Source organism: Heptranchias perlo, chromosome 7, assembly GCF_035084215.1.
Source record: "Heptranchias perlo isolate sHepPer1 chromosome 7, sHepPer1.hap1, whole genome shotgun sequence".
Taxonomy (NCBI): Eukaryota; Metazoa; Chordata; class Chondrichthyes; order Hexanchiformes; family Hexanchidae; genus Heptranchias; species Heptranchias perlo.
In genome coordinates, this window is record NC_090331.1 from 87,772,065 (window position 1) to 87,799,960 (window position 27,896).

General features: G+C 49.0%; 1 protein-coding gene across 1 annotated transcript; it reads left to right on the forward strand.

Moving 5' to 3' along the window:
* Positions 1-232: 232 nt before the first annotated feature.
* Positions 233-27,896, forward strand: LOC137324058 (polycystin-1-like protein 3). The gene is made up of 5 exons (XM_067988228.1): positions 233-266; positions 8,397-8,477; positions 22,612-24,210; positions 24,733-24,864; positions 27,766-27,896. Exons 1-5 carry the CDS (start codon positions 233-235, stop codon positions 27,894-27,896), a joined length of 1,977 nt encoding a protein of 658 aa, XP_067844329.1.

Consider the following 27,896-nt stretch of genomic DNA (forward strand, 5'->3'; position numbering starts at 1 on the left):
AGCCTAATACTTGAAAAACTACCCTGATATCTTTCAAGTCTATTTTTGATTGACAGTTTTGATTAATTGTGAACAATTTTTTTTATCTTACTTTGCACCAGTTTAAACATTAAAGGAGAAAGAAAGATGGTTAGCCTATGTTCTGCTATTTCCTTCTTTGCTGTGTAACTACTTGAGTTGGGGACTTATGATGAACCTTGTGAGGTTAAGTTCTCATTTAAAATTTTTCACTATGTACTCATGGTTAAAAGTTACAGAAGAGGACGGTAAGACTTCGGAACCAATGGTGAAAAGTTAAGTGAATCTTAAGCTATCTAATCTGTCGGCCTATTTTTTTCTGTAATCTTACTTCCCAGTAAACACAATATAGTTATTAACCTGAGCTACATGTTCTGGCAGCATGGAGTTTTCAGTCAGTTCAGAGAGTCTGGAGCTCACTGTTTGCAGATCATATTATTTCCGGTGTATACGCCAATAGTAGAAGGGTTCCTTATTCACCATGTGGTAACACCGTCCCAGATTTTAAAAAATGTATTCTCGGGATGTGGGCGTTGATGGTAAAGCCGGCATTTATTGCCCATCCCTAATTGCCCTTGAGAAGGTAGTGGTGAGCCGCCTTCTTGAACTGCTGCAGTCCATGTGGTGAAGGTTCTCCCACAGTGCTGTTAGGGAGGGAGTTCCAGGATTTTGACCCAGCGACGATGAAGGAACTACCATATATGTCCAAGTCGGGATGGTGTGTGATTTGGAGGGGAACATGGAGGTGATAGTGTTCCCATACACCTGCTGCCCTTGTCCTTCTCATTGTGGAGGTCACAGGTTTGGGAGGTGCTGCCAAAGAAGCCTTGATGAGTTTCTGCAGTACATCCTGTAGACAGTACACACTGCAGCCACAGTGCCCTGGTGGTGGAGGGAGTGGATGGTTAAGGTGGTGGATGGGTTTTGTCCTGGATGGTGTCGAGCTTCTTGAGTGTTGTTGGAGCTGCACCCATCCAGCCAAGTGCAGAGTATTCCATCACACTCCTGACTTGTGCCTTGTAGGTGGTGGAGAGGCTTTGGGGAGTCAGGAGGTGAGTCACTCGACCCTGAATACCCAGCCTCTGACCTGCTCTAATAGCCACAGTATTTATGCAGCTAATCCAGTTGAGTTTCTGGTTAATGGGGACCCCCTATGATGTTAATGGTTGGGAGACTCAGCGATGGTAATGACATTGAATGTCATGGGGAGGTGGTTATGCTCTCTCTTGTTGGAAATGGTCTTTGCCTTGACAGTTGCGAATGTTACCTAATACATAATGTCAAGTTTAGGTCTCCTGATTTAGCAATATTGCTCAGTATTCTGTTTGTTTCATCAATTGTTGCTCTGCAATGACTAGACATGGTAAATTCTGAGTCTGCTGTCACTCCCAGTTTTCAGCCTCCCCGCTATTCAATTCATTAAGAAAGAATGTCCTCATTTTTTTTTATCCCAATAGCTAACACTTTGGACTTATGCCTACTGAATTTCAGCTGCCCTAATTCTGCCCATTTGCACATTTGTCTTAGTCCTTCTGTAGCTCCTTGGCTGCTTCACCAGACTCAACAGCTCCCCATCACTCCCCCCAATTTAGTATCATCTGCAAATTTAACCAACATGCATTGCTTTTCTGAATGCAGATTATCGGTGTAGATTAGAATCAACAGGGCCCCCAGCACGAAACATTTATTATGACTCCAAGCACGATAAAGGGTAGCACTCTCGCCTCTGAGTCAGAAGGTTGTGGATTCATGTCCCACTGTGCAGTACTGAGGGAGTGCTGCACTGTCAGAGGTGCCATCCTTCGGGTGGGATGTTAAACCGAGGCCCCGTCTACCCTCTCAGTGGATGTAAAAGATCCCATGGCACAATTTTGAAGAAGAGCAGGAGAGTTCTCCCCAGTGTCCTGGCCAATATTTATCCTTCAACCAACATCACTAAAACAGATTACCTGGTCATTAACACATTGCTGTTTGTGGGACCTTGCTGTGCGCAAATTGGCTGCTGTGTTTCCTACATTACAACAGTGACTACACTTCAAAAGTACTTCATTGACTATAAAGTGCTTTGGGAAGACCTGAGGTTGTGAAAGGCACTATGTAAATGTAAGTCTTTCTTTTTTCACTTTTTAATGGCCATTGAAGGTCTAAAGCAGGGCAATAGGCTTAAGTTGTTTCCACAATATACTGAATACAACTTACTTCTCCCCCTCCCCCTTCCCCCCAAGGTTAACAGTCAGACATAGAATGGACATCTAAGCCTGGATTTTTCTTTGATTGCTGAAAATTGGGAGGGGGGCGTATTCAGGATGGCGGGTGCTGGGAAATGGGGCAGGGATCCATTCTGCTAGATCCCCACCCACTTTAGCACCTGCCAAATTTTCCACTTTCATTTTTTGAGTGGGTGCATGCTCAGTATCATGCATTGTAAGAAGATGTGTCCGACTCCTCTTACCTTGCTTTAGCTGGCCTGGTAAGGTCATTAAAATTTGTGAGGTGGCTGCCCATTGTCAACAGATTTAAGTCTGTCATCAGTTTTCTGTTTTTTTCTCTTGTATTTTTTGACTTACTAGCTCATTATTCTATTGCAGTGCCCCCATAAAACTTGTTTTCTGCAATTCTAACACTGTTTTCCTTGGGGAGCTAACAGTGAGTTTCACTGGTTGCAGAGCTATGGGAGAAGAATGGGGGGAGTGGGACTAATTGAATAGTTCTTTCAAAAAGCTGGCATAGGTACAATGGACCGAATGGCATCATTCTAGGCTGTATGAAACTAAAATTCTAGTTAGAACAGGGAATCCTTGGGACTGAGTTAATATTTGCAAAGTGTCCCCAGAAGTGTGTTAATTTTTGCAGAGGAACTTCGGGAATGTGTTAATATTTGCATGGGATCCTCGGGAGAGTGTTAATATTTGCATGGTATCCTTGGGAATATGTTAATGTTTGCATGGAGTCTCAGGGAGTCTGTTAATATATGCACGGGATCCTCAGGAAGGTGTTAATACTAATAGGGTTTCCATGGAATGTGTTAACACTTGCATGGATTCCCCTCCCCTCCCCCCCCCCTGGGAGTGTGCTAATATTTGCATATAAAGTCCCCGAAAGTGTGTTGATATTTGCATGGGATCATTAGGATAATGTTACTATTTGCATGGGCTCCTCAGGAATGTGTTACTTTTTGCATGTAGTCTCCGGGAGCGTGTTAATATTAGCTTGGAGCCTCCGGGAGTACGTTAATATTTGAATGGAGTCTCCAGGCGTGTGTTATTATTTGCGTGGAGCCTCAGGGAGTGTGTCACTATTTCTATGGTGTCTCCGGGAGTGTGATAATATTTGCATGGAGTCTCCAGCAGTGTGTTGCTATTTGCATGGAGTTTCCAGAGTTTGTTAATATTTTCATGGAGGCTCCAGGAGTGTGTTACTATTTGCATGGAGTCTCCGGTGGGGGGGTGTTAATATTTGCTTGTTGTCTCCAGGAGTGTGTTACTATTTGCATGTCTCCGGGAGTGTGTTACTATTTGCATGTCTCCGGGAGTGTGTTAATATTTGCATGGAGTCTCTGGCAATGTGTTACTATTTGTATTGAGTCTCCGGAAGTGTGTTAATGTTTGCATGGAGTCTCCCGGAGTGTGTTAATATTTGCTTTGTATTTCCAGGAGCGCGTTAATTTTTTCTTGTTGTCTCTGGGAATGTGTTAATATTTGCTTGGAGTCTCCGGGAGTGTGTTAATATTTGCATGGAGTCTCCGGGAGTGTGTCACTATTTCTATGTGTCTCCAGGAGTGTGTTAATATTTGCTTGGAGTCTCCAGGAGTGTGTTAATATTTGAATGGAGTCTCCGGGAGTGTGTTAATATTTGAATGGAGTCTCCGGGAGAGTGTTAATATTTGCTTCGAGTCTCCGGGAGTGGGTTAATATTTGCATGGAGTCTCCGGGAGTGTGTTAATATTTGAATGGAGTCTCCGGGAGTGTGTTAATATTTGAATGGAGTCTCCGGGAGTGTGTTAATATTTGAATGGAGTCTCCGGGAGAGTGTTAATATTTGCTTCGAGTCTCCGGGAGTGTGTTAATATTTGCATGGAGTCTCCGGGAGAGTGTTAATATTTGCTTCGAGTCTCCGGGAGTGTGTTAATATTTGCTTCTTGTTTCCAGGAGTGTGTTAATATTTGCATGGAGTTTCTGGGACTGTGTTAATATTTGCTTGTTGTTTCCAGGAGTGTGTTACCATTCGCATAATGTCTCCGAGAGTGTGTTAATATATGCATGGAATCTCCGGGGGTGTGTTAATATTTTCACTGAGTCTCTGGGGGTGTGTTAATATTTGCATGGAGTCTCCGGGAAAGTGTTAATGTTTGCATGGAGTCTCCAGGAGTGTGTTACTATTTGCAGGAAGTCTCCAGGAGTGTGTTACTATTTGTATGGAATCTCCAGGGGTGTGTTCATATTGGCATTGAGTCTCCAGGAACATGTTAATATTTGCACCGAGTCTCCAGAAGTATTGTTAATATTTGCAAGGAATCTCCAGGAGTGTGTTACTATTTGCATGGAGTCTCCCGGAGTGTGTTACTATTTGCATGGAGCCTCCGGGAGTGTGTTATTATTTGCTTGTTGTCTCCAGGAGTGTGTTACTATTTGCATGGAGTCTCCAGGAGTGTGTTACTATTTGCATGGAGCCTCCGGGAGTGTATTATTATTTGCTTGTTGTCTCCAGGAGTGTGTTACTATTTGCATGGAGTCTGGGAGTGTGTTAATATTTGCTTACCGTCTCCGGGACTGTGTTAATCTTTCCACAGAGTCTTCGGGAGTGTGTTAACATTTGCATGGAGTCTCTGGGAGTGTGTTAATATTTGCTTGGAGTCTCCGGGAATGTGTTACCATTTGCATGGAGTCTCCAGGAGTGTGTTAATATTTGCTTGGAGTCTCCGGGTGTGTGTTAATATTTGTATGGAATCTCCAGGGGTGTGTTACTATTTGTATGGAATCTCCAGGGGTGTGTTCATATTGGCATTGAGTCTCCAGGAGTGTGTTACTATTTGTATGGAGTCTCCAGGAGTGTGTTACTATTTGTATGGAGTCTCCAGGAGTGTGTTGCTATTTGTATGGAGTCTCCCGGAGTGTGTTACTATTTGTATGGAATCTCCAGGGGTGTGTTCATATTGGCATTGAGTCTCCAGGAGTGTGTTACTATTTGTATGGAGTCTCCAGGAGTGTGTTGCTATTTGTATGGAGTCTCCGGGAGTGTGTTGCTATTTGCATGGAGGTTCCGGGAGTGTGTTGCTATTTGTATGGAGTTTCCCGGAGTGTGTTACTATTTGTATGGAGTTTCCGGGAGTGTGTTGCTATTTGTATGGAGTCTCCGGGAGTGTGTTGCTATTTGTATGGAGTCTCCGGGAGTGTGTTGCTATTTGTATGGAGTCTCCGCGAGTGTGTTGCTATTTGTATGGAGTCTCCGGGAGTGTGTTGCTATTTGTATGGAGTCTCCAGGAGTGTGTTACTATTTGTATGGAGTCTCCAGGAGTGTGTTACTATTTGTATGGAGTCTCCAGGAGTGTGTTACTATTTGTATTGAGTCTCCAGGAGTGTGTTACTATTTGTATGGAGTCTCCAGGAGTGTGTTACTATTTGTATGGAGTCTCCAGGAGTGTGTTACTATTTGTATGGAGTCTCCAGGAGTGTGTTACTATTTGTATGGAGTCTCCAGGAGTGTGTTACTATTTGTATGGAGTCTCCAGGAGTGTGTTGCTATTTGTATGGAGTCTCCAGGAGTGTGTTGCTATTTGCATGGAGTTTCCGGGAGTGTGTTACTATTTGTATGGAGTCTCCATGAGTGTGTTACTATTTGTATGGAGTCTCCAGGAGTGTATTACTATTTGTATTGAGTCTCCAGGAGTGTGTTACTATTTGTATGGAGTCTCCAGGAGTGTGTTGCTATTTGTATGGAGTCTCCCGGAGTGTGTTGCTATTTGCATGGAGTTTCCGGGAGTGTGTTACTATTTGTATGGAGTCTCCGGGAGTGTGTTGCTATTTGCATGGAGTTTCCGGGAGTGTGTTGCTATTTGTATGGAGTCTCCAGGAGTGTGTTGCTATTTGCATGGAGGTTCCGGGAGTGTGTTACTATTTGCATGGAGTTTCCGGGAGTGTGTTGCTATTTGTATGGAGTCTCCGGGAGTGTGTTGCTATTTGTATGGAGTCTCCGGGAGTGTGTTGCTATTTGCATGGAGTCTCCGGGAGTGTGTTGCTATTTGTATGGAGTCTCCGGGAGTGTGTTGCTATTTGTATGGAGTCTCCGGGAGTGTGTTGCTATTTGCATGGAGTCTCCGGGAGTGTGTTACTATTTGTATGGAGTCTCCGGGAGTGTGTTGCTATTTGTATGGAGTCTCCGGGAGTGTGTTGCTATTTGTATGGAGTCTCCCGGATTGTGTTACTATTTGTATGGAGTCTCCCGGAGTGTGTTGCTATTTGTATGGAGTCTCCGGGAGTGTGTTGCTATTTGTATGGAGTCTCCGGGAGTGTGTTGCTATTTGTATGGAGTCTCCGGGAGTGTGTTGCTATTTGTATGGAGTCTCCGGGAGTGTGTTGCTATTTGTATGGAGTCTCCGGGAGTGTGTTGCTATTTGTATGGAGTCTCCCGGAGTGTGTTGCTATTTGTATGGAGTCTCCGGGAGTGTGTTGCTATTTGTATGGAGTCTCCGGGAGTGTGTTGCTATTTGTATGGAGTCTCCCGGATTGTGTTACTATTTGTATGGAGTCTCCCGGAGTGTGTCGCTATTTGTATGGAGTCTCCGGGAGTGTGTTGCTATTTGTATGGAGTCTCCCGGATTGTGTTACTATTTGTATGGAGTCTCCGGGAGTGTGTTGCTATTTGTATGGAGTCTCCGGGAGTGTGTTGCTATTTGTATGGAGTCTCCCGGATTGTGTTACTATTTGTATGGAGTCTCCCGGAGTGTGTTGCTATTTGTATGGAGTCTCCGGGAGTGTGTTGCTATTTGTATGGAGTCTCCTGGAGTGTGTTGCTATTTGTATGGAGTCTCCGGGAGTGTGTTGCTATTTGTATGGAGTCTCCGGGAGTGTGTTGCTATTTGTATGGAGTCTCCCGGATTGTGTTACTATTTGTATGGAGTCTCCCGGAGTGTGTTGCTATTTGTATGGAGTCTCCGGGAGTGTGTTGCTATTTGTATGGAGTCTCCGGGAGTGTGTTGCTATTTGTATGGAGTCTCCGGGAGTGTGTTGCTATTTGTATGGAGTCTCCGGGAGTGTGTTGCTATTTTCACAACTCTCCCGATTTTATCGAGGAGTCGGGGTGGCAGCGGGGGAGGGGGGTGCGATTGAGCGGGTAGGTATCCCGCCCAATAAAATCTGTCCATTCCCCACGCGATCGCGGGTCAATTGGAGCCACTTACTGTGGCTTCTGGGTTTAGTGTCCGAAACCTGCGCAGCGGGTGGACTGCGCACCCGCATCACAGGCTGTCAGCTGGAGGAGCTCTATTTAAAGGGGCAGTCCTCCAATGGCTGCTCCTGGAGCAAAAACCCAAATAGCACAATGGAGCAGCCCAGGGGAAAGGCTGTTCCTAGATTTAGTGACACCTCACTCCAGGTGCTACTGGATAGAGTGAGGAGGAGGAGGGATGTGTTCTACCCGGCAGACGGGAGGAAGCGGCCTGCCTCTGTCACCAAGAAGCCCTGGCTCGAGGTGGCAGAGGAGGTCACCAGCAGCAGCAACATCTCCCGCACCTGGATACAGTGCAGGAAGCGCTTCAATGACCTAACCAGGTCAGCCAAAGTGAGTACACTTACTCATTCTCCTGCACTCTGTCTTCCACATTACCGCCCCCACCCCCCAACTCATTCTGCACTGCCAACATTACTTTATCACATCACTCCTCACACCCACTCAAAGCTCATCCTCAACTTACCTGTGCTTCCTCACCACTGCCTCACCTCCCCAGTACTCATCCCACCACTACCACTCAACCCAGTCCTCATACAACATCATGAGTCTCATACTCATCTTCTGATGCATTTCTTTCATGGTCAGCTGCACCCAAACCAATGCATTCAGTGGTTGGCCACGTCACCATCACTCACTCACGCCTCTCTACCGTATAGGAGAAGAGAGCCCAGAATGCACGGTAGAGGGCGAGGATCAGAGGGGGGCCGCAATATCTAGTCGGCCTCACAGACGCGGAGCAGGAGGCTCTGGAACTGAGCCGCACCCTCGAGTGCCTGTCCGTCGGGGTCGCCGAGACTGCCACCTGACAAACGGCTGGTGACAGAACTTTAACATTCAGCACACACAATAGCAATTGATGTTGACATGCCTTGCTATCTTCAGCACCTCAACATCTGTCATCATGCTTAATATTGCCTTCTGTTCTCTTACAGGGTCTTCAACGACCGCTGCGATGGCAGAGGGCGATTCCTCAGAGGACCTGCCGGCCTCTGAGGGGGCACCGTCACATCTGAGCGAGCATCCGTCAGCGCAGATACTCACACCTCGGTGGGTCCCTGTCCGCATTTAGTTGGGGTCGCACACGGTGAGTTACCACACACGTGAGCACAAGCAGACACTGGTAGCAGGGGCAGCTGTGGAGAGTCCGTGTCGGTGGGAGCACTCTTCTCCAGGCTCTGCTCAGCTGGATACAGATGCTGGAAACCTGGGGGCCATCCTTTAAAAGGAGAATGATCGAGGGGCAGCAGCACATTTGCGAGGTGCTGGAACAGGTGCCACGCGCACTCTCCACAATCGTGCAGAGGATGGAGGAGTCCAACTCCTGCATGAGTGGAATAGTGGCACAGGTAAGGAAGGGCATCTCTGAGATACTGTCACAGGGACGTGAGGGCATCTCTGTCGCGGGTAAGTGTGGGAATGTCTGCGATGGAGGGAAGGCTAGACTCAAAGGAGCTTCAAGCATGGCTTACAAATGAGTCCATTCAGGCCCTGACAATGGGCCTTCGGACTCAGGGTGAGCAACTTTCTGCCGCCTTAAACAGGCAGGCAGATACACTAGCACTGGCCTTACAAGGCTTCACACATTTCACACATGTCCTCCAAACTGTAGTCCAGCAGGGTGGTAGGAGTGGTGTGGGCCTGGCCCAGGAGAGGGATAATGGCGAAAGGGGACATGGAAGTGGGGACGCCACTCAAAGCGCCCCCACGTCTCACCCGTTGCCCCCCCTCTCAACCAGTACCCACAATGCTGCCTCCTCTCCAGGTGGCCGAGTCTGCTCCTGCACAGGTGCAGGTGGAGCAGTCTTTGGAGGGGCCCTCACGGGCACCGAAACCCAGAGGGCATAGGCCCAAAGCATCAAATCGGTCAGGGCATGAACAAGAGCAACCTGCCACTACCTCTGCTGCAGCCACAGGGGAAGCACCACGTAGGAGTAGTTGGAAGCGAAAGGCAAAGATTTTGTGAGCACAAAGGGGATGCACAAGGGTTTTTGACGGTTGGTCATTTATTTTTTATATTTGCTTTTTATTAAGCACACATTAAATGTTATTATTGTCACCACTACTGCCACATCTTGGCCATTCTTGATTGGCTTCTGTAAAAAGGCCCTTTCATGAGGTTCACCATGAACACCCACACTTGATGCCACCCATTGGGTCACTTTACAGTGGGTGTAGGTGTAGTTGCACGACTATTTTGTGCAGGGGGGGGTGTGGTGTGGCCACTCCTCTGTCCAGGTGGTGAGGACTGGACTCTTCACACTGTCTGATGTTAGGAGAACCGTTCACATATCAGTGACTCCCTGGCCTCACGAGCAGCCAAGTGAGCTGCTGTTCTGCCCATGGGTTGCTCCTCCTCTTCCTCCTCCTCCTTCTCCTCCGCCTCCTCCTCATCCTCCTCCTCAATATGAGTGGCAGATGTGGATGGGGCCTCCTCCAGCGGCACCCCTCTCTGTTATGCCATGTTGTGCAGGACACAACACACGACTATAATACGTCCCACTCTGTCATATTGAAGCGTTCCCCCAGAACGATCAAGGCACCTGAAGCGCATCTTGAGCAACCCTATAGCATGCTCAATTATAGACCTGGTAGTGATGTGGCTGTCGTTATATGGCTCGCTGGTGGGGTTCCTCAGAGGTGTCATGAGCCACATGTGTAGGGGGTATCCCTTGTCCCTGAGGAGCCAGCCCTTGCAGGTGTTCGGTGCGTGGAAGAGGGGCGGGATATTGGACTCCCGGAGGATGAAGGAGTTGTGGCAGCTGCCAGGGTATCTGGCACACACATGAAGGAATCTCTTGCGGTGGTCACAGATGAGCCGAGTGTTGATGGAGTGATAGCCCTTCCTGTTGATGAACAGTCCTGGCTCGTGTGGAGGTGCTCGTATTGCTAAATGGGTGCAAACGATTACACCCTGCACCCGTGGGAAGCCAGCCACAGCGTGGAATCCCACTGCCCTCTCCGTCTGGCTGAGGTCGTCCATGGGGAAGTTGACGTATTGCGAGGCCCTGCGAAACAAGCCGTCGGTGACCTGCTTTGTGCACTTGTGTGCAGACGACTGAGAGACCCCGGTGATGTCCCCGGCGGCACCCTGGAATGATCCGGAGGTGAAGAAGTTGAGGGCAGTGGTGACTTTGACAGTGACAGGTAAGAAGATGCTGCTCAGCCCAGCCGAGAGCAGCTCAGCATGAAGGAGGCTGCAGATGTCCGCAACCACTGGCGACTGACTCTGAACCTCCGAATGCACTGCTCCTCTGAGGTCCAGGAAGCTGAGCCTCGGTCTGTACATCCTGTGGCGAGGGTAGTGCCTTCTGCGATGTTGCTCTCTTTGTTGTTGCCCTCTGTGCTGTTGTGCAGGTGCCTGTGGCGCAGCACTGTGTTGTGGAGCTCCACGTGGCGGAGGTGGACGCCATGCCTAGCGAGGCTGGTGACGTTGCTCGTCCTCAGATGAAGTGATGAATGCAGCCACCCATCCTGACGGTGTGAGTTTGAGGGGATCCACAAAATAGGTAAATATGTTTGCACAGCAGAGTTTTGGGTGGAAAGTAAGAATTTTGAGTGGAAACACAAGGTGTTGCAGCCAAAGCTTTGTCTGATGTGACGGAGTGACCTGCTGCAATAAATGAGGTTTTCTCCCCATCTGTCAAAAAATCCTTTGCATCGTCCACTGGCTGCTGGCTGAAACACGTCTGTGGCAACAGGGAGTGTTTCCCACAGCACAAGAAGCATGCTGAAGATCCTTCAAAATTGCACCCCTGCCAAAATGTCCACTCAATCAGGTATCTCAAGTACTTTAACTATGTGGAAAGTATGTAAATCATCATCCCGCCGTCTTTAATTGCCGGTGGGAATCCCGCAATCGGGAGGTGCGCGCGCACCCGAACACGTCACTGGGAAGTCAGCGGGTTGGAGCTGGGCTCCGAACCCACTCCCAACATCCGAAAATCGGGGCCCAGGAGTATGTTACTATTGGAGTCTCCTGGAGAATGTTAATATTTGCATGGTGCCTCTGGGAGTGTGTTAATATTTGCATGGGGTCTCCGGGAGTGTGTTACTATTTGCATGGGGTCTCCGGGAGTGTGTTAATATTTGAATGGGGTCTCCGGGAGTGTGTTAATATTTGCATGGGGTCTCCGGGAGTGTGTTAATATTTGCATGGGGTCTCCGGGAGTGTGTTACTATTTGCATGGGGTCTCCGGGAGTGTGTTAATATTTGCATGGTGTATCCGGGAGTGTGTTACTATTTGCATGGTGTATCCGGGAGTGTGTTACTATTTGCATGGTGCGTCCAGGAGTGTGTTACTATTTGCATGGTGTAACCGGGAGTGTGTTAATATTTACATAAAGTCTCCAGGAATGTGTTACTATTTGCATGGAGTCTCCGGGAGTGTGTTAATATTTACATAAAGTCTCCAGGAATGTGTTACTATTTGCATGGAGTCTCCGAGGTTGTGTTAATATTTGCATGGAGTCTCCGGGAATGTGTTAATATTTGCTTCGTCTCTCTGGGAAGGTGTTAATATTTGCATGTTTCTCCAGGAGAGTGTTAATATTTGCTTGGAGCCTCCGAGAGTGTGTTAATATTTGCATGACGTCTCTGGGTGTGTGTTACCATTTGCAGACAGCCTTCGGGAGTGTGTTACTATTTGTATGGAGTCTCTGGTAGTGTGTTAATATTTGCAGGGAGTCTCCGGGAATTGATTAATATTTGCATGATGTCTCCAGGAGTGTGTTAACACTTGCAGGGAGCTTCTGGGATTGTGTTACTCTTTGTATGGTGTCTCCGGGAGTGTGTTGTTGTTTGCTTTGAGTCTCCGGGAGTTTGTTAATATTTGCATGGAGCCTCCTGACATATGTTAACATTTGCATGTCGACCCTGCGAGTGTGTTAAGATTTGCATGTAGACCCCAGGAGGATGTTAATATTTGCATGGAGTCTCCAGGAGTGTGTTAGCATTTGCATGGAGTCTCCGGACGTGTGTTAATATTTGCATGGAGTTTCCAGGAGTGTGTTACAATTTGCATGGAGCTTCTGGGATTGTGTTGCATGGAGCCTCCGGGTATGTGTTAATATTTGCGAGTAGACCCCGAGAGTGTGTAATATTTGCATGTAGACCAGGAGGATGTTAATATTTGCATGAAGTCTCTGGGAGTTTGCTAATATTTGCCATAGATCCCCGGGAGTGTGTTAATTATTATTGGAGTCCACTGGCGTGTGTTAATATTTGCATGGAGTCTCTGGGAATGTGTTAATATTTGCGTGGATTCTCCAGGTGTGCGTTAATATTTGCATGGAGTCTCCTGGAGCTTGTTAATATTTGCATGGTATCCCTGGGAGCGTTATAATATTTGAATGGAGTCTCCCGGAGTGTGTTAGTATGTTCATGGAGTCTCCAGGAGTGTGTTAATATTTGTATGGAGCATCTGGGATTCTGTTGCTATTTGTATGTCTCCGGGAGGCTGTTAATATTTGCATGGAACCTCCGAGTGTGTGTTAATATTTGCATGGAGTCTCCCGGAGTGTGTTACTATTTGCATGGAGCCTCCGGGAGTGTGTTATTATTGCTTGTTGTCTCCAGGAGTGTGTTACTATTTGCATGGAGCCTCCGGGAGTGTGTTATTATTTGCTTAGTGTCTCCGGGACTGTGTTAATCTTTCCACAGAGTCTTCGGGAGTGTGTTAACATTTGCATGGAGTCTCTGGGAGTGTGTTAATATTTGCTTGGAGTCTCCGGGAATGTGTTACCATTTGCATGGAGTCTCCAGGAGTGTGTTAATATTTGCTTGGAGTCTCCGGGTGTGTGTTAATATTTGCTTGGAGTCTCCAGGAGTGTGTTACTATTTGTATGGAATCTCCAGGGGTGTGTTCATATTGGCATTGAGTCTCCAGGAGTGTGTTACTATTTGTATGGAGTCTCCAGGAGTGTGTTACTATTTGCATGGAGTCTCCAGGAGTATGTTAATATTTGTATGGAGTCTCCAGGAGTGTGTTGCTATTTGCATGGAGTCTCCAGGAGTGTGTTACTATTTGCATGGAGTCTCCAGGAGTGTGTTAATATTTGTATGGAGTCTCCCGGAGTGTGTTACTATTTGCATGGAGTCTCCAGGAGTGTGTTACTATTTGCATGGAGTCTCCAGGAGTGTGTTACTATTTGCATGGAGTCTCCAGGAGTGTGTTACTATTTGCATGGAGTCTCCAGGAGTGTGTTGCTATTTGTATGGAGTCTCCAGGAGTGTGTTACTATTTGTATGGAGTCTCCAGGAGTGTGTTACTATTTGCATGGAGTCTCCAGGAGTGTGTTACTATTTGTATGGAGTCTCCAGGAGTGTGTTGCTATTTGCATGGAGTCTCCCGGAGTGTGTTACTATTTGTATGGAGTCTCCAGGAGTGTGTTGCTATTTGTATGGAGTCTCCAGGAGTGTGTTGCTATTTGCATGGAATCTCCAGGGGTGTGTTCATATTGGCATTGAGTCTCCAGGAACATGTTAATATTTGCACCGAGTCTCCAGAAGTATTGTTAATATTTGCAAGGAATCTCCGAGAGTGTGTTAATATTAGCATGGAGTCTCCAGGAGTGTGTTACTTTTTGTATGGAGTCTCCTGGAGTGTGTTACTATTTGTATGGAGTCTCCCGGAGTGTGTTACTATTTGTATGGAGTCTCCAGGAGTGTGTTGCTATTTGCATGGAGTCTCCAGGAGTGTGTTACTATTTGCATGGAGTCTCCAGGAGTGTGTTGCTATTTGCATGGAGTCTCCAGGAGTGTGTTGCTATTTGTATGGAGTCTCCCGGAGTGTGTTGCTATTTGCATGGAGTCTCCAGGAGTGTGTTGCTATTTGTATGGAGTCTCCCGGAGTGTGTTGCTATTTGCATGGAGTCTCCAGGAGTGAGTTGCTATTTGCATGGAGTCTCCAGGAGTGTGTTGCTATTTGTATGGAGTCTCCAGGAGTGTGTTGCTATTTGTATGGAGTTTCCGGGAGTGTGTTACTATTTGCATGGAGTCTCCAGGAGTGTGTTGCTATTTGCATGGAGTTTCCGGGAGTGTGTTGCTATTTGCATGGAGTCTCCAGGAGTGTGTTACTATTTGCATGGAGTCTCCAGGAGTGTGTTGCTATTTGCATGGAGTCTCCAGGAGTGTGTTGCTATTTGCATGGAGGTTCCGGGAGTGTGTTACTATTTGTATGGAGTCTCCAGGAGTGTGTTAATATTTGTATGGAGTCTCCAGGAGTGTGTTACTATTTGCATGGAGTCTCCCGGAGTGTGTTAATATTTGCATGGAGTCTCCAGGAGTGTGTTGCTATTTGCATGGAGTCTCCAGGAGTGTGTTGCTATTTGTATGGAGTCTCCCGGAGTGTGTTGCTATTTGCATGGAGTCTCCAGGAGTGTGTTGCTATTTGTATGGAGTCTCCCGGAGTGTGTTGCTATTTGCATGGAGTCTCCAGGAGTGAGTTGCTATTTGCATGGAGTCTCCAGGAGTGTGTTGCTATTTGTATGGAGTCTCCAGGAGTGTGTTGCTATTTGTATGGAGTTTCCGGGAGTGTGTTACTATTTGCATGGAGTCTCCAGGAGTGTGTTGCTATTTGCATGGAGTTGCTGGGAGTGTGTTGCTATTTGCATGGAGTCTCCAGGAGTGTGTTACTATTTGCATGGAGTCTCCAGGAGTGTGTTGCTATTTGCATGGAGTCTCCAGGAGTGTGTTGCTATTTGCATGGAGGTTCCGGGAGTGTGTTACTATTTGTATGGAGTCTCCAGGAGTGTGTTAATATTTGTATGGAGTCTCCAGGAGTGTGTTACTATTTGCATGGAGTCTCCCGGAGTGTGTTAATATTTGCATGGAGTCTCCAGGAGTGTGTTACTATTTGCATGGAGTCTCCAGGAGTGTGTTACTATTTGTATGGAGTCTCCAGGAGTGTGTTACTATTTGTATGGAGTCTCCAGGAGTGTGTTACTATTTGCATGGAGTCTCCAGGAGTGTGTTACTATTTGTATGGAGTCTCCAGGAGTGTGTTAATATTTGCATTGAGTCTCCAGGAGTGTGTTACTATTTGCATTGAGTCTCCAGGAGTGTGTTGCTATTTGTATGGAGTTTCCGGGAGTGTGTTGCTATTTGCATGGAGTCTCCAGGAGTGTGTTGCTATTTGTATGGAGTTTCCGGGAGTGTGTTACTATTTGCATGGAGTCTCCAGGAGTGTGTTGCTATTTGTATGGAGTCTCCGCGACTGTGTTGCTATTTGTATGGAGTTTCCGGGAGTGTGTTGCTATTTGCATGGAGTCTCCAGGAGTGTGTTGCTATTTGTATGGAGTTTCCGGGAGTGTGTTGCTGTTTGCATGGAGTCTCCAGGAGTGTGTTACTATTTGTATGGAGTCTCCGGGAGTGTGTTGCTATTTGTATGGAGTCTCCGGGAGTGTGTTGCTATTTGTATGGAGTCTCCAGGAGTGTGTTGCTATTTGTATGGAGTCTCCGGGAGTGTGTTGCTATTTTCACAACTCTCCCGATATTATCGAGGAGTCGGGGTGGCAGCGGGGGAGGGGGGTGCGATTGAGCGGGTGGGTATCCCGCCCAATAAAACCTGTCCATTCCCCACGCGATCGCGGGTCAATTGGAGCCACTTACTGTGGCTTCTGGGTTTAGTGTCCGAAACCTGCGCAGCGGGTGGACTGCGCACCCGCATCATAGGCTGTCAGCTGGAGGAGCTCTATTTAAAGGGGCAGTCCTCCAATGGCTGCTCCTGGAGCAAAAACCCAAATAGCACAATGGAGCAGCCCAGGGGAAAGGCTGCTCCTAGATTTAGTGACACCTCACTCCAGGTGCTACTGGATGGGGTGAGGAGGAGGAGGGATGTGTTCTATCCGGCAGACGGGAGGAAGCGGCCTGCCTCTGTCACCAAGAAGCCCTGGCTCGAGGTGGCAGAGGAGGTCACCAGCAGCAGCAACATCTCCCGCACCTGGATACAGTGCAGGAAGCGCTTCAATGACCTAACCAGGTCAGCCAAAGTGAGTACACTTACTCATTCTCCTGCACTCTGTCTTCCACATTACCGCCCCCACCCCCCAACTCATTCTGCACTGCCAACATTACTTTATCACATCACTCCTCACACCCACTCAAAGCTCATCCTCAACTTACCTGTGCTTCCTCACCACTGCCTCACCTCCCCAGTACTCATCCCACCACTACCACTCAACCCAGTCCTCATACAACATCATGAGTCTCATACTCATCTTCTGATGCATTTCTTTCATGGTCAGCTGCACCCAAACCAATGCATTCAGTGGTTGGCCACGTCACCATCACTCACTCACGCCTCTCTACCGTATAGGAGAAGAGAGCCCAGAATGCACGGTAGAGGGCGAGGATCAGAGGGGGGCCGCAATATCTAGTCGGCCTCACAGACGCGGAGCAGGAGGCTCTGGAACTGAGCCGCACCCTCGAGTGCCTGTCCGTCGGGGTCGCCGAGACTGCCACCTGACAAACGGCTGGTGACAGAACTTTAACATTCAGCACACACAATAGCAATTGATGTTAACATGCCTTGCTATCTTCAACACCTCAACATCTGTTATCATGCTTAATATTGCCTTCTGTTCTCTTACAGGGCCTTCAGCGACCGCTGCGATGGCAGAGGGCGATTCCTCAGAGGACCTGCCGGCCTCTGAGGGGGCACCGTCACATCTGAGCGAGCATCCGTCAGCGCAGATACTCACACCTCGGTGGGTCCCCGTCTGCATTTAGTTGGGGTCGCACACGGTGAGTTACCACACACGTGAGCACAAGCAGACACTGGTAGCAGGGGCAGCTGTGGAGAGTCCGTGTCGGTGGGAGCACTCTTCTCCAGGCTCTGCTCAGCTGGATACAGATGCTGGAAACCTGGGGGCCATCCTTTAAAAGGAGAATGATCGAGGGGCAGCAGCACATTTGCGAGGTGCTGGAACAGGTGCCACGCGCACTCTCCACAATCGTGCAGAGGATGGAGGAGTCCAACTCCTGCATGAGTGGAATAGTGGCACAGGTAAGGAAGGGCATCTCTGAGATACTGTCACAGGGACGTGAGGGCATCTCTGTCGCGGGTAAGTGTGGGAATGTCTGCGATGGAGGGAAGGCTAGACTCAAAGGAGCTTCAAGCATGGCTTACAAATGAGTCCATTCAGGCCCTGACAATGGGCCTTCGGACTCAGGGTGAGCAACTTTCTGCCGCCTTAAACAGGCAGGCAGATACACTAGCACTGGCCTTACAAGGCTTCACACATTTCACACATGTCCTCCAAACTGTAGTCCAGCAGAGTGGTAGGAGTGGTGTGGGCCTGGCCCAGGAGAGGGATAATGGCGAAAGGGGACATGGAAGTGGGGACGCCACTCAAAGCGCCCCCACGTCTCACCCGTTGCCCCCCCTCTCAACCAGTACCCACAATGCTGCCTCCTCTCCAGGTGGCCGAGTCTGCTCCTGCACAGGTGCAGGTGGAGCAGTCTTTGGAGGGGCCCTCACGGGCACCGAAACCCAGAGGGCATAGGCCCAAAGCATCAAATCGGTCAGGGCATGAACAAGAGCAACCTGCCACTACCTCTGCTGCAGCCACAGGGGAAGCACCACGTAGGAGTAGTTGGAAGCGAAAGGCAAAGATTTTGTGAGCACAAAGGGGATGCACAAGGGTTTTTGACGGTTGGTCATTTATTTTTTATATTTGCTTTTTATTAAGCACACATTAAATGTTATTATTGTCACCACTACTGCCACATCTTGGCCATTCTTGATTGGCTTCTGTAAAAAGGCCCTTTCATGAGGTTCACCATGAACACCCACACTTGATGCCACCCATTGGGTCACTTTACAGTGGGTGTAGGTGTAGTTGCACGACTATTTTGTGCAGGGGGGGGTATGGTGTGGCCACTCCTCTGTCCAGGTGGTGAGGACTGGACTCTTCACACTGTCTGATGTTAGGAGAACCGTTCACATATCAGTTACTCCCTGGCCTCACGAGCAGCCAAGTGAGCTGCTGTTCTGCCCATGGGTTGCTCCTCCTCTTCCTCCTCCTCCTTCTCCTCCGCCTCCTCCTCATCCTCCTCCTCAATATGAGTGGCAGATGTGGATGGGGCCTCCTCCAGCGGCACCCCTCTCTGTTATGCCATGTTGTGCAGGACACAACACACGACTATAATACGTCCCACTCTGTCTGGTGCATATTGAAGCGTTCCCCCAGAACGATCAAGGCACCTGAAGCGCATCTTGAGCAACCCTATAGCATGCTCAATTATAGACCTGGTAGTGATGTGGCTGTCGTTATATGGCTCGCTGGTGGGGTTCCTCAGAGGTGTCATGAGCCACATGTGTAGGGGGTATCCCTTGTCCCTGAGGAGCCAGCCTTTGCGGGTGTTTGGTGCGTGGAAGAGGGGCAGGATATTGGACTCCCGGAGGATGAAGGAGTTGTGGCAGCTGCCAGGGTATCTGGCACACACATGAAGGAATCTCTTGCGGTGGTCACAGATGAGCCGAGTGTTGATGGAGTGATAGCCCTTCCTGTTGATGAACAGTCCTGGCTCGTGTGGAGGTGCTCGTATTGCTATATGGGTGCAATCGATTACACCCTGCACCCGTGGGAAGCCAGCCACAGCGTGGAATCCCACTGCCCTCTCCGTCTGGCTGAGGTCGTCCATGGGGAAGTTGACGTATTGCGAGGCCCTGCGAAACAAGCTGTCGGTGACCTGCTTTGTGCACTTGTGTGCAGACGACTGAGAGACCCCGGTGATGTCCCCGGCGGCACCCTGGAATGATCCGGAGGTGAAGAAGTTGAGGGCAGTGGTGACTTTGACAGTGACAGGTAAGAAGATGCTGCTCAGCCCAGCCGAGAGCAGCTCAGCATGAAGGAGGCTGCAGATGTCCGCAACCACTGGCGACTGACTCTGAACCTCCGAATGCACTGCTCCTCTGAGGTCCAGGAAGCTGAGCCTCGGTCTGTACATCCTGTGGCGAGGGTAGTGCCTTCTGCGATGTTGCTCTCTTTGTTGTTGCCCTCTGTGCTGTTGTGCAGGTGCCTGTGGCGCAGCACTGTGTTGTGGAGCTCCACGTGGCGGAGGTGGACGCCATGCCTAGCGAGGCTGGTGACGTTGCTCGTCCTCAGATGAAGTGATGAATGCAGCCACCCATCCTGACGGTGTGAGTTTGAGGGGATCCACAAAATAGGTAAATATGTTTGCACAGCAGAGTTTTGGGTGGAATGTAAGAATTTTGAGTGGAAACACAAGGTGTTGCAGCCAAAGCTTTGTCTGATGTGACGGAGTGACCTGCTGCAATAAATGAGGTTTTCTCCCCATCTGTCAAAAAATCCTTTGCATCTCCCACTGGCTGCTGGCTGAAACACGTCTGTGGCAACAGGGAGTGTTTCCCACAGCACAGGAAGCATGCTGAAGATCCTTCAAAATTGCACCCTTGCCAAAATGTCCACTCAATCAGGTATCTCAAGTACTTTAACTATGTGGAAAGTATGTAAATCATCATCCCGCCGTCTTTAATTGCCGGTGGGAATCCCGCAATCGGGAGGTGCGCGCGCACCCGAACACGTCACTGGGAAGTCAGCGGGTTGGAGCTGGGCTCCGAACCCACTCCCAACATCCGAAAATCGGGGCCCAGGAGTATGTTACTATTGGAGTCTCCTGGAGAATGTTAATATTTGCATGGTGCCTCTGGGAGTGTGTTAATATTTGCATGGGGTCTCCGGGAGTGTGTTAATATTTGCATGGTGTATCCGGGAGTGTGTTAATATTTGCATGGTGTATCCGGGAGTGTGTTAATATTTGCATGGGGTCTCCGGGAGTGTGTTACTATTTGCATGGTGTATCCGGGAGTGTGTTACTATTTGCATGGTGTATCCGGGAGTGTGTTAATATTTGCATGGTGTATCCGGGAGTGTGTTACTATTTGCATGGGGTCTCCGGGAGTGTGTTACTATTTGCATGGGGTCTCCGGGAGTGTGTTAATATTTGCATGGTGTATCCGGGAGTGTGTTACTATTTGCATGGTGTATCCGGGAGTGTGTTACTATTTGCATGGGGTCTCCAGGAGTGTGTTACTATTTGCATGGTGCCTCCAGGAGTGTGTTACTATTTGCATTGTGTATCCGGGAGTGTGTTAATATTTACATAAAGTCTCCAGGAATGTGTTACTATTTGCATGGAGTCTCCGAGGTTGTGTTAATATTTGCATGGAGTCTCCGGGAATGTGTTAATATTTGCTTCGTCTCTCTGGGAAGGTGTTAATATTTGCATGTTTCTCCAGGAGAGTGTTAATATTTGCTTGGAGCCTCCGAGAGTGTGTTAATATTTGCATGACGTCTCTGGGTGTGTGTTACCATTTGCAGACAGCCTTCGGGAGTGTGTTACTATTTGTATGGTGTCTCCGGGAGTTTGTTAATATTTGCATGGAGTCTCTGGTAGTGTGTTAATATTTGCAGGGAGTCTCCGGGAATTGATTAATATTTGCATGATGTCTCCAGGAGTGTGTTAACACTTGCAGGGAGCTTCTGGGATTGTGTTACTCTTTGTATGGTGTCTCCGGGAGTGTGTTGTTGTTTGCTTTGAGTCTCCGGGAGTTTGTTAATATTTGCATGGAGCCTCCTGACATATGTTAACATTTGCATGTCGACCCTGCGAGTGTGTTAAGATTTGCATGTAGACCCCAGGAGGATGTTAATATTTGCATGGAGTCTCCAGGAGTGTGTTAGCATTTGCATGGAGTCTCCGGACGTGTGTTAATATTTGCATGGAGTTTCCAGGAGTGTGTTACAATTTGCATGGAGCTTCTGGGATTGTGTTGCATGGAGCCTCCGGGTATGTGTTAATATTTGCGAGTAGACCCCGAGAGTGTGTAATATTTGCATGTAGACCAGGAGGATGTTAATATTTGCATGAAGTCTCTGGGAGTTTGCTAATATTTGCCATAGATCCCCGGGAGTGTGTTAATTATTATTGGAGTCCCCTGGCGTGTGTTAATATTTGCATGGAGTCTCTGGGAGTGTGTTAATATTTGCATGGAGTCTCTGGGAATGTCTTCATATTTACAAATGTAAGGAATCTTACAACACCAGGTTATAGTCCAACAAATTTATTTTAAAATCACAAGCTTTCGGAGATTATCCCCTTCGTCACCTGACGAATGGGATAATCTCCGAAAGCTTGTGATTTTAAAATAAATTTGTTGGACTATAACCTGGTGTTGTAAGACTCCTTACATTTGTCCACCCCAGTCCATCACCGGCATCTCCACATCATTCATATTTACAAGGGATTCCCACACTGTAAAGCTTGAGCTAATGGTCTGTGTATAATTTTTGGTCTCCCTTCTTAACATCTCCTTTGTTGGCTCAGTGTCCATTTTGGCCTTACGCCTCTGTGAAGCGTCTTAGGACTTTTTTTGTGTGAAATTCACGACAGAAACGCAAGCGGTTGACACCTGGCTGCACTTTTAAGCTCCTTTTATATCATGTTCACTCGCCTGCTGGGATGGCTGACTCCCAACACATGTTGAAAATGGTTCTCCCCAGCAGCTAGTCTTAGCAAATGTTGCCAGTTTGCTTTGAAGCTGTCGCTGGCTGCTTCTGGGCTCACTGATACCTCGAACTCCCACTAAATCTAATATCAACGCAGCTTCTGGTAAAATTAGAAGCACATTCCACGCAATCAGCACATTTTGAACAAAGCAAATGAATTGTGATCAGCTGACTTATTCAATCGTTAGACCTTGGGCAACTAACTGTCAAATCTGCACTTAGCATCTCAAATGCTTTACCAACAGATCACTACTCAAGGTCCAAAAAATCCACCAAATTTTTCTATTCTTTTATTTTATATTTTTAGCAACAGCCAGAAGGTTCATTTTCCAATTAAGAATCAATTAGGAGCTGTTAAAAGTCCCTGACCTTCCATTCTGCATTTATTCTGAATTACACTGTGTGCTGTATCTGACCGTTCCCAACCAATGATTTAGATTTGAAGCACATCTTTGCGGACTTTGGGCTTGTGTAGGTCTCAATTTTTTTTTAAATTCCAATTTGTTTCCCTAGTCTCTGGAAGGAGCTGACACATGCCGAGCTGACACTCCTCCAATACCTCAATCAGCTTGTGGCCGCTTTTCATGTGTGCGCCTGGTCTGTGATTGTCGGCAGCCTCTTCCAGCAAGAGGGTCAACAGAGAACCGAGCCTGACCCCCAACACCCAGAGGGTCAACACAGACTCGAGCCTGACCCCTAACACCCAGAGGGTCAACACAGACCCGAGCCTGACCCCCAACACCCAGAGGGTCAACACAGACCCGTGCCTGACCCCCAACACCCAGAGGGTCAACACAGACCCGAGCCTGACCCCCAACACCCAGAGGGTCAACACAGACCCGAGCCTGACCCCCAACACCCAGAGAGTCAACACAGACCCGAGCCTCACCCCCAACACCCAGAGGGTCAACACAGACCCGAGCCTGACCCCCAACACCCAGAGGGTCAACACAGACCCGTGCCTGACCCCCAACACCCAGAGGGTCAACACAGACCCGAGCCTGACCCCCAACACCCAGAGGGTCAACACAGACCCGGGCCTGACCCCCAACACCCAGTGGGTCAACACAGACCCGAGCCTGACCCCCAACACCCAGAGGGTCAACACAGACCCGAGCCTGACCCCCAACACCCAGAGGGTCAACACAGACCCGAGCCTGACCCCCAACACCCAGAGGGTCAACAGAGAACCGAGCCTGACCCCCAACACCCAGAGGGTCAACACAGACCCGAGCCTCACCCCCAACACGCAGAGAGTCAACACAGACCCAAGCCTGACCCCCAACACCCAGAGGGTCAACACAGACCCGAGCCTGACCCCCAACACCCAGAGGGTCAACACAGACCCGAGCCTCACCCCCAACACCCAGAGGGTCAACACAGACCCGAGCCTGACCCCCAACACCCAGAGGGTCAACACAGACCCGAGCCTGACCTCCAACACCCAGAGGGTCAACACAGACCCGAGCCTCACCCCCAACACCCAGAGGGTCAACACAGACCCGAGCCTCATCCCGAACACCCAGAGGGTCAAGACAGACCTGAGCCTGACCTCCAACACCCAAAGGGTCAACACAGACCCGAGCCTGACCCCCAACACCCAGAGGGTCAACACGGACCCGAGCCTGACCCCCTACGCCCAGAGGGTCCACATGGACCCGAGCCTGACCCCCAACACCCAGAGGGTCAACACAGACCCGAGCATCACCTCCAACACCCAGAGGGTCAACACAGACCCGAGCCTCACCCCCAACACCCAGAGGGTCAACAGAGACCCGAGCCTGACCCCCAACACCCGGAGGGTCAACACAGACCCGAGCCTGACCCCCAACACCCAGAGGGTCAACACAGACCCGAGCCTCACCCCCAACACCTGGAGGGTCAACACAGACCCGAGCCTCACCCCCAACACCCGGAGGGTCAACACAGACCCGAGCCTCACCCCCAACACCCGGAGGGTCAACACAGACCCGAGCCTCACCCCCAACACCCAGAGGGTCAACACAGACCCGAGCCTGACCCCCAACACCCAGAGGGTCAACACAGACCCGAGCCTCACCCCCAACACCCGGAGGGTCAACATGGACCCAAGCCCGAACTCCAACACCCAGAGGATGAACACAGACCCGAGCCTCACCCCCAACACCCAGAGGGTGAACATGGACCCGAGCCCGACCTCCAACACCCAGAGGCCTGCACTTCCCAGAAGGATTGGTAACGAGCCAGAGAAGATTCATTGGCCGATTTTTCCCCACCTCCCCATCTCCAGCTCTAGACATTGAAAAAACTTCCATTTATATAGCGCCTTTCACATCCTCAGGACGTCCCAAAGCTCTTCACAGCCAATGAAGTGTTTTTGAAGTGTCGTCACCATCTTAATGTAGGAAAACGTGGCAGCCAATTTGTGAACAGCAAGGTCCCACAAACAGCAATGAGATAAATGATCAGATAATCTGTTTGTCTATCAGGCCCTGCTGTCCTCTGTCAAAACTGCAGATCATCCTGGAATGCAAACATACCCCCCGGCCTCTCTTCTCTACTACAAATGGTCTTCTTAAACCCCTCTCCCCTGCCCCCTCCAACCTCACCTCCAACAACACGTGCGAGGAGCTCATGGACTTCTTTGTCACTAAGATTGAGATCATCTGTTCAGTTGCTTCTACCGTTTCCCTCCCTTCCCCTAGCCCACCAAGCCATACAAGGTTGCCCTAGCCCTGAACTCGCATCTTTCTCTAGTTTCTCTCCTATTTCCCCTCTTGTCCTCTCACGAGCTCATCTTGTTCATGAGACCCACCAAACTGCGGATCACCCAACTTCCCTTCCTGGCCACCATGTTAGCTGATATTGTTAATGGATCCCTCTCCTCAGGTACTTTCCCCCTCACTTTCAAATCTGCCGACATCACCCCCCTCCTCAAAAAACTCACCTTTAACCCCACTGTCCTTGGAAACTACCGCCTCATCTCCAACCTCTCTTTCCTCTCCAAAGTCCTTGAACGTGTTGTCGCCTCCCAAATCCATGCCCATCTTTCCTGCAACTCCATGTTTGAATCTCTCCAATCAGGTTTCTGCCTCTGACGCAGTACTGAAATAGTCCTAATCAAAGTCACAAATGACATCCGATGTGACTGTGACAATGGTAAACTAACCCTCCTCATCCTTCTCGACCTGTCCGCGGCTTTTGACACGGTTGACCCACACCGTCCTCCTCCAACGCCTCTCCTCCGTTGTCCAGCTGGGTGGGACTCTGTTCGCCTGGTTCCATTCTTAACTATCCACATGAGGGAGAAAGGAATAGAAGGATATGCTGATAAGTTTGGATGAGGAGGGGTGGGAGGAGACTCATGTGGAGCATAAACACCGGCATAGGCCAGTTGGGCCGAATGGCCTGTTTCTGTGCTGTAAATTCTGTGTAATTCTATGTAATATCCTTTGATACCCTTACCAAACAAAACTCTATCGATCTCAGTCTTGAAAGCACCAATTGACTCCCAGCATCCACAGGCTTTTAGGGGAGAGAGTTCCAGATTTCCACTCCCCTTTGTGTGAAGAAGTGCTTCCTGACATCACCCCTGAACGGCCCAGCTCGAATTTTAAGGTTATGCCCCCTTGTTCTGGACTTCCCCAGCAGAGGAAATAGTTTCTCTCTATCTACCCTATCAAATCCTATGATCATCTTAAACACCTCAATCAGATCACCCCTCAATCTCCTATAGTGATGGGAATACCCTTCAACTACCCAGAGAGTGGTGAGAAAGTGGAACTTGCTACCACAAGGTGTAGTTGAGGCGAATAGTATAGATGCATTTAAGGGGAAGCTAAATAAGTGCATGAAGGAGAAAGGAATAGAAGAATATGTTGATAGGGTGAGATGAAGTAGGGTGGGAGGAGGCTTGTGTGGAGCATAAACACCGACTTGGACCAGATGGGCTGAATGGCCTGTTTCTGTGCACTAATTTCTGGGTCATTCTATGAATACCAGCCAAGTTTGTGCAGCCTGGACGTTTCTTTGCGTCATTCTGCTGCGGGAAAGATTACCGATGGGTATAAGCCGCCCGATGAGTATAAGCCGCCCGATGGGTATAAGCCGCCGGATGGGTATAAGCCGCCCGATGTGAAAAGGCGTGTTTATCTGCTTTTCACAGTTACTCATTTGTGTCACTCATGCTGAACAGAACTGTGTAAAATAAAATGATTAAAATCTTTATTTTTTTTACCCTACGGTGATGAAGATTAGGAAGGCTGGGTGGGAGGGTGGGGAGGTGCTGTGTGTGGATAAATCAAATCTTCCTCCGTCCCTCCACCTGCCTTTGGGGATCTGCTGAGTCTGCACTGAAATGTCGCCGAGTCTGAATTTAAATCAGTAAAACAGATACCAGTGACTGGTGCTCTCAAGTGAGCTGGACAGAAACCGAATTGGTGATGGTTTAAAGAACAACTGGACTCAGCAAGAGGCAGATGCTTCCTGCTCGACAGTGTTCTCCGTCATTTTCGATAAGGATCGCTTCGACCCGAAATGGGGCAATAAATATCCCTGTTGTTTGTGTTCTACTGGGGGGCGGGGAGAGAGAGGTGTCCTTCTAATTAATCAGCACCAGCCCAGAGATTTGGACAGGTTTATGACATGAGTTAAATGGAGCTACTGTTAATGTGGGACAGTTATCTTTATGATTCAAGCATCTGCAAATGCCTGCCTTACAAGGGCTGGATGAGCTCAGCAGTGTGAAGGCTGATTTACACCACACACTGATGATGTTCCCAGCAATAGTTTATACCCAGTGCGTTAAAGGTCTGGAGAATCATGGCTGGAGCAAAGCACTTTACATCCAATTAAGTACTTTTGAAATGTTGTACTGCCGGGAACACAGCAGCCAATTTGCGCACAGCAAGGTTGTCCAGGACTCCCCTGCTCTTCCTCGAAATAGTGCCTTGGGATCTTTGATGTCCACGGGAGAGGGCAGACGGTGCCTCGGTTTAATATCTCATTTGAAATTTTTTTATTTCAAAATATACTTTATTTCATAACATTTAAGGATACACACAGTTCAATGTAGATATCACAGATACAATTCAAAACAATACAATACAGATCGGCCACATTACGATTCCATTATTATGATTCAATACACAGTACATATCTTTTCATACATGGTGAACACTACAAGGTGGGATGACCTTACACGGTGGCCTTTCCCCATAGAGCCTTTGCGTTGGCCACACCTCGCTTCAGTGCGTCCCGCAGCACGTACTCCTGGACCTTGGAGTGTGCCCGTCGGCAACACTCGGTCATGGACAGCTCCTTCAGCTGGGAGACCAGCAGGTTTCAGGCGGATCAAAGGGCCTCCTTCACTGAGTTGATGGTCTTCCAGCCGCAGGTGAGCACAGAATCCTGTGTTACTGAACTGTTGGGGATGAACCGGGACAGATACGAATGCATCTCTCTCCACACCCTCTGTGTGAATGGGCAGTCCATCAGGAGGTGGACGATGGTCTCACCCTCACAGCAGCCCCTAGGGCAGCTCGCGGTGGCATGGAGATTCCGTGCGTACAGGAAAGACCGCACAGTGAGGGCCCTTCTCACCATCACCCAGGTTACATCCTGGTGCCTGTTGGTCAGTTCTGACGACAAGACGTTCTGCCAAATGGCATCAACCATCTGGTCGGGGAGCTGCCCGATCGGATTCCACCCTCTCCTTTCCCTGCAGGACTCCCAGAATGTTCTGTGCCCACCACTGTCTGACGCCTTGTGGTCAAATGGGTTCCTCTTCAGGAACTTCTCCACCTGGGACAGTCCAGTTGGACGGGACGCTCTACGTCTGCTCGGCCAGCATGACCAGACCCAGCCTTCTGTGCGGTAGACAGGTAGAAATTCAGCACATAGTGACACTTGGTACTTGGTAG

Bases quoted from the DNA above. Each gene is read 5' to 3' on its own strand.
- LOC137324058 (XM_067988228.1), top strand. From the start codon at position 233: ATGTACTCATGGTTAAAAGTTACAGAAGAGGACG. The intron at 24,211-24,732 runs GTAACGAGCCAG...ATCTTTCTCTAG, and splicing joins TGCACTTCCCAGAAGGATTG to TTTCTCTCCTATTTCCCCTC. The intron at 24,865-27,765 runs GTACTTTCCCCC...GTTCCTCTTCAG, and splicing joins TAATGGATCCCTCTCCTCAG to GAACTTCTCCACCTGGGACA.